The following is a 6,858-nucleotide window of genomic DNA, read 5'->3' as shown; positions in this document are numbered from 1 at the left end:
CATTTGTTAAAAAAAAAATATATATATATATATATATATATATATATATAGTAATACACTAAAGACAATTCTGGCAAATATATATATATATATATATATATATATATATATACTGAAAACAAAGATTTAATGCTCATTTTAATTTTTAACATCTAACTAATGTTTATCATTCTTATTTTTTATTTATTTGTTTCGGAGTTCGGAATATAAAAAAATATAAGTGTTGCAAAAACGATTTTAGTTTAGCAATAAAAATTTTTTAAAAAAATTTTATGATGTCTAAATTTTATCGTTATTCTAGTTTATTCGTTGATTATTTAATAATTATAATTTAATGTAATGTAATAATTAATTATTCAATTAATTATATAAATGTAAAATTTAATTCTAATTGTAATTTTTTGTGTTGCAATTTTATAAAAAAATTATAATATTAAGATTTGAATTATATTTTTATTGGTTTTTTTTTAATTATGATATGAAATAATCAAATTAAATTTTGATTTCATCATTTTTATTCAAAATAGAGTTAAACAAAATAAAGGAACAAATATTTTTTTAATTTGGAAATGTGGATTCAAATGGATTCTTTAAAAACAAAAAGAAAATGATCAAATATATTCAACAAACCATTTTTTAAATAAACAAACCAAAATTTCAGGAACATTATTTAATGAATAATTATCTTGTTAAGATATTCTTCCTAATGAACTATTATTATAATTTAATTTTAATAAAAATATTTGACTAATAATTTAATTTAGAGCATTAAATCTTTATTCAAAACTATTGAAATTATTTTCTATCCAACTTGTTATAGCTCTATTTTAAAATATATAAAATAAAAACAAGAGATTCATTTTCAATCCAACTGAAAAGTCCTTCTCATAGAAAAGATAGGGAAAGAGTCATACAAGTTAAATATACAAAATTCAACGCAACAAAAATTATTGAGTCCTGTTAACAACCCAATCATTATCACCAAAGGAAAAATGGATCAACATTTTTTAATGATTTGTATGGGAAAATAAAGATTTAATCCATTAATCATATATTAAACATAATTTTATTTAAACCCGGATGTCTACAAACTAATAAATAAAAATTATTTAATTATTATTTTAAATAATTTTTATATTAATATATTATTTTTATTAAATTAATAAAAAAATAATATGAATCATTTGCATTTATAACAAAAATATAATAATACATTAAATTTAAAAAATTAAATAATATTTTAATTGAGAGACCAACTTCGAAGAAAGGGAATAATGGACAATAGAAAATGGACCCAAAAAAAGTAAAAAAGAAAGGAAAAAAAAAAACCAATTTTCATATTTTAATTTAAGCATCTTTCTTTGGCCGTGCTATTATTCTTCACATTTCCTACTTACTACGCATATTGTCATACGCTTTGGGCTTCTCTCTCTGCTTTATTTCAAAGCTCACAGATCTCTCTCTTAATCTCAAATCACCCACGAATCAGGTACATCTGACCTTACTTTCCCCATATCTTTCATTCCAATTGATCTGTGTTTGATCGTTGTAGTCACGATGTTTGATTGATCTGATAATCACCTGCAAGATCGTGCTTTTAAGTTGATTTTGGTTGTTAAATCTGCTTCACACTATTCTTTTCTATGAAGGGTTTTGAGGATTTCCTTGTTTTTTGATTAAAGGGTTTATTTTGTTTTTCTTTTGAATCACTGTCTTAATTGTTTTAGATATAAAGAACTATGACTATGCCTTTATTTTCAGTGATGGGTTTGTTTTCTGACTTGTTTTAGCTTTGTGGTTTTGGAATTGCTTGAGAATTGTTAGTGTAGCATTTAATGGTGGAGCGCTTATATAGAGAACTAATTAATTTCTATTCTTTGACATAAACTAGATTTATGGGGAAAAGGGTCTTACATCTCTAAGTCTTAATGTTCTGCTTTATGTTGGTCAAAGTTGTCTATGCTGTTGAATATCTCGTATTTTGTTTCTTGGGCTTTTGACTAATTTTTTATGCAAACATTTTTTTGATAGTTTCTCTTAATGTTTAGGGTTGTTTCTAAATATTCTAAATATTGAGTAAATAAAGTGCTTTTCTTTTGTGTTTTCTTTTTATTCTCATGAAAGATGGAGCAGCGATCCTTTTTGTTCATTGTAATTGTGCAGTTGATTGTCTTTCTTTGAAGCGTTATTTATAGATTCCTTGAACCTATGTGCAGATGGCCATGCAGGAAGGAAGTCCTGCCCATACTCCCAGTGCTCAAGTTGTTGGAAATGCTTTTGTAAAGCAGTATTACCATATTCTTCACCAATCACCAAATCTGGTGCATAGATTTTATCAAGATTCTAGCCGTTTAAGTCGGCCAGATATGTATGGCAACATGACAACAGTAACAACCATGCAAGTAAGTCTGTTAGGAGTTAAGATAGCTTCCAATATGAACGGGCATGATTATATTATTTTGAAGAATTCAAAGTATATGGCCTCTTTCATTTTCTACCTAGGTTATTCTCGTCTGCTTGAATCCTGCTTCGTGCAGGAGATGAAGCAGTTAGACTAAGTTGATAACAAGTTATTGAGAATAATTGCAAAGAATATTTGTAATTTTTTTATTGAGAAGTTCACTTTTCACAGTTATCTGAAGCAATTGAAACCTTGGGTCACACTTTGTTTGTCTATTAGTTACAGATGTTTAACTTTAGTAATGGATATATTTTCAAGTGCTTGTTTCTGCAGACTCTTATGTCTTATATAATAATTATTATATTTGATAAACTTGAATAGACATTTTCTTTTAACTGTAACTTAGCTTGAACATGGCTTTGAGTTAGAGTGCACTGATATTTGCTTTGGAGCAGGCAATTAATGAGAAGGTACTATCGCTGAAATATGAGGACTATACAGCAGAGATAAAAACCGCAGATGCTCAGGAATCTTATGAGAAGGGGGTCATTGTACTGGTAACTGGATGCTTAACTGGGAAGGACAATTTGAGAAAGAAATTCTCACAAACTTTCTTTCTAGCTCCACAAGACAAAGGCTACTTTGTCTTAAATGATGTTTTCAGATATGTTGAAGAGAAAGAGTTGCAAAACTCTGTTCCAGTTAATGGCGTCAGTGAACAGGCTTCAACATCTGCCTTGACACCAGCACCAGGTGTGGCCTGATTCTTTTCTTTTTATGCATTATGGTTGAATTTGCTTTACACTTAAATCCTAGAATTGCATTAATGTTTGCTGGCAGAGCCGACTCATGACCATCTTGTGGAGAACCCATTAACTTATCCAGAAGAGGAAGATATTGATAATGATGCTGAAGTTTGTGACCCCTCAGATAAGGAGGAAGGGTCAGTAATTGAAGAAGAGGTTGTTGAACCCCAAAACATTGCAGATCAGAATGAGAGTGTAGCGGCCTTTGATTCAGCTGTTGTGGCTCCAGAGGATACTCCAAAGAAATCATATGCTTCAATTGTGAGTTAACATTAATGGTTTTTCCTTTTTCTATTAATGTTTTGGTGGTTCTTTTGATGTTTGATTGAGCTTATTGAATTATATTAGGTCAAAGTAATGAAAAGTAATACAGCATCTACTCCAGTCTATGTTCCTACCAATAATGTGAGGGCAGCACCTGCAGACCAACAGTCAATTGTATCCACAAAACCTGCTCCAGCACCAGAGGCAGCAATACCTAACAGTGACAATGCACCTGAAAGTAGCAATGACAATGAGGAAGGTAGTTGCTAACTTCGTTTACTGCATACTTGCATGATAATAGAATCACAGTTGTTATCTTTATCAATGAAGTTAGATCCATAACTTTTCTATTTTAATTAATAAAGATATCGATTAAGGGTGTAAAGAAGGCGTAGTTGATTTGGCATGGTTAATGTTTATGTCTTATGTATTTTTCCCTTTGATATGTCTTCATGGATATTCTTTCTTGTTTTAAAATATAAATCTCATTTGTTTTGGTCTTCCCAAAGCTGAAGGATACTCCATATATGTACGGAATTTGCCTTACAATGCAACACCTGCACAACTTGAGGAGGCATTCAAAAAATTTGGGCCCATTAAGCGCGATGGTATCCAAGTTAGAAGTAATATGGTTGTAACTCAGATACCAACTTGGAGTTCTCCTTCCTAGTTGACATTTCTAGTTCAAGCTCTTAGTTCTTACTGTTTTGTGATTTCTTGCCTCCTGCAGCAGGGATTCACTTTTGGTTTTGTTGAATTTGAGACCGCAAGTTCAGTGCAGACTGCACTTGAGGTATGGTCATATCTTTTATCATTCATGTTATAAATCTGGTGCTGTATGATCACTGTCATAACTCATAAGTCGCCCTTCCATTCAATTACTTACATGACATTTCATAATTATAGTCTATCAAACACATGCCATATGTTAGGCAAGTTTTGCTAAGTTATTCCTCTAAAAATTATTGTTACTCTAACAGTGAACTGAAACAGCAATGTACTCATTAATGGGGTTTAGGATCTCTTCAAGTTTACAATTATGTCAAACCTCCCCAATCCCCTAGCTTGTACTAAAATACAAAAATAAGAAACTAGAAATAAAACCCAAAACTAGATCAATGTCTTCTAAGTTGCGGTATGATTTTATGGGTCACTCAAAAAGTATCTTATTAGATGACTTTATCTAGAACTTTCTTCAAGAAAACTCTACCTTTTATGTAGTTTGTTGAATCAGCTGGTCTAAAATAATAAATCCACCTTGGTCTGGTGTCTCCTTCTCTTCGTCTGTTACTTTTGGACAGTATATAGACATGAAAGAGGGACCTTGTACTTGTACATTTAGATAATCTCCTTAACCTTATATTAGGTCATTTTTCTGTTTTTAACCAATTTGCAGCCTTGTTGAATTAAGTTGGAAAGTTGAAAGCTTAAACTGATTAAATGTTAACTAATGTTTTATGGATGCCATAAAAAATTCACATAAATGAGTTTTCCCAGTCTACTCTAAGGTCCTAAATCAAAGGTTTAATTACAATGTTTTCTCCAATTTTTGCCTCTTTTCTCAACTGCATCTGATTGCAAAGTTAATATGATGCTAATCAGAGACCTCAATTTTACATTGAAATTTTGGAGATGTAATTGAAATTCAGGTGATACTTCCTAAATGAACTTTGTAATTAATCCACATATCACATTTCAGTAGGCATCAGATTCACTACTTAAGGTTTCTTTTTTCCTTTTTCTTTGGGGGAAGGTGGGTGTTGTACTGAAAATTTAAAAAAAAAAAAAAAAACAATTTCTTCTAGGGCTTTTTTGTTTAAACAGATTATAGGTATTTTAGTTGAATATCATTGCATTAATTCTTTTTTTTTTTAACATCCAAAACATGATGTAATTGTTTATTAACAGCTTTTTGCATAGTTCAACCTCAAATTATCTTGGTAAAGGCACAACCATATTTCTTTGTCACCAATTGTATGATGGTTTTAAAATATTCTTCTTGGCTATAAAATAGGCTAAGAAGGATTTGTAGAGTGGCTTGTTAATCTCATTCTGCCTCCCCTCGGTGTTTCTGTAAGTATATTTTTGTTTATATGCTGAATGCATTTCAGGCTTCACCAATCACAATTGGGGATCGTCGAGCAGCTGTGGAAGAAAAGAGGACAAATACTCGAGGTAATTCAAAATTTATATGGGAAATATGCATTTTAGGTGCTGAAATTTTATTCTTTTTTTCCTAATGATATTGTTTTGCATGAATTGAACTTTTAGTTCATCCACAGATGGTACTGAGCTTAGGAAAGATATGGTCTCAAATAGGTCACTATGGTGCAATATGACCCATATAGCCGCCCATACATAGTGACAAGAGGCTTAGTTTGCTTAAGTTCAACCCTTTGTCATAGTTACTGAGCTTAAGGGAGATATGGTCTCAAATAGGTTACTGTGGTGCAATATGACCCATATAGCTCGGAAGAGGCTTAGTTTGCTGTAGTTCAACCCTTTGTCATATTTGTTCGGCTGGGGTGGGTGTTCTTCCTCACCTTATTCATATCAAATTTTCTTGCTAAACTTAATATAATCAGGGATTTACATCTAATAGTTTTAGCTAATTTGAATGGAAGCTTGAAACTTGAAAGTAATGCCGTCCGAAAAATATCTGGCTGGCATAAACAAAAACCTTTTTGTGGAACTTTGATCTTTTTTAAATGCATTTCCTCCAATAATTTGTTATTGTTATTTCTTTCTAGTTGAAAGTACTTGAAGGTTGGCAGTGTAACTTGAAAAGCTGCTTCTTTTTGCAGTTGGTAGCAGTGGGAAAGCAAGGTACACTTCAGGTAAAGGTGGCTTTCGGAGTGACAGTTTCAGGGCTCGAGGGAACTTTGGCAGTGGTCGGGGAGGCTATGGCAGGAATGAATTCAGAAACCAGGGTGAGTTTTCAGGACGACCTAAGGGTTCAGGTGGACGGAATGGAGATAATTATCAGCGGATTAATCAGAATGGAAGAGGTGGCCGTCAGGGTGGGGCGAAAGCATGATTCTATTTCTTCTTTAACATTAGCTGAGAAAGTGACCAGATGATTTTTTTGACAGTATAAACGAAGGGAATGAAGGGACTAGAATTCAAGTTGTTTTCTTAAGTGCAACTGTTTTATGAGAAGACTATTGGGCTTTTCTTCTTTCCATTTTAACTCTTTTTCCTGCCTTTTTTTTTTTTTTTTGGCCCTCCACTTGAGGCATCTCATAAAGCTCATTTGACATAGGAAAAAGGTGGTTTATTGAAGTAATGTATTCTGGATTCTCTGATCAAATTTTTGGTATTATCATGATTTTCTCCTTCGCCTAAAATCTTTCCTTTTTACGCACATTTACATTCAAATGATAGCTT

At 31.7% G+C, this 6,858-nt stretch overlaps 1 protein-coding gene across 1 annotated transcript; it reads left to right on the top strand.

Annotated features, from left to right (window-relative positions):
* The first annotated feature begins 1,268 nt into the window (after positions 1–1,268).
* LOC111289442 (Nuclear transport factor 2 (NTF2) family protein with RNA binding (RRM-RBD-RNP motifs) domain-containing protein) lies at positions 1,269–6,799 on the top strand. Its single transcript, XM_022880489.2, has 9 exons — positions 1,269–1,489; positions 2,217–2,402; positions 2,857–3,154; positions 3,242–3,468; positions 3,556–3,730; positions 3,981–4,102; positions 4,202–4,264; positions 5,583–5,646; positions 6,276–6,799. Exons 2-9 carry the CDS (start codon positions 2,217–2,219, stop codon positions 6,506–6,508), a joined length of 1,368 nt encoding a protein of 455 aa, XP_022736224.2. The 5' UTR covers positions 1,269–1,489; the 3' UTR covers positions 6,509–6,799.
* Positions 6,800–6,858: the final 59 nt, after the last annotated feature.

The sequence above is a fragment of the Durio zibethinus genome, chromosome 11 (genome assembly GCF_047325235.1).
Source record: "Durio zibethinus cultivar Kanyao isolate XHJ-2024 chromosome 11, ASM4732523v1, whole genome shotgun sequence".
NCBI classification, from domain to species: domain Eukaryota; kingdom Viridiplantae; phylum Streptophyta; class Magnoliopsida; order Malvales; family Malvaceae; genus Durio; species Durio zibethinus.
Note: the sequence above shows the minus strand (reverse complement) of the source record. Positions and strands in the feature narration are given on the sequence as shown.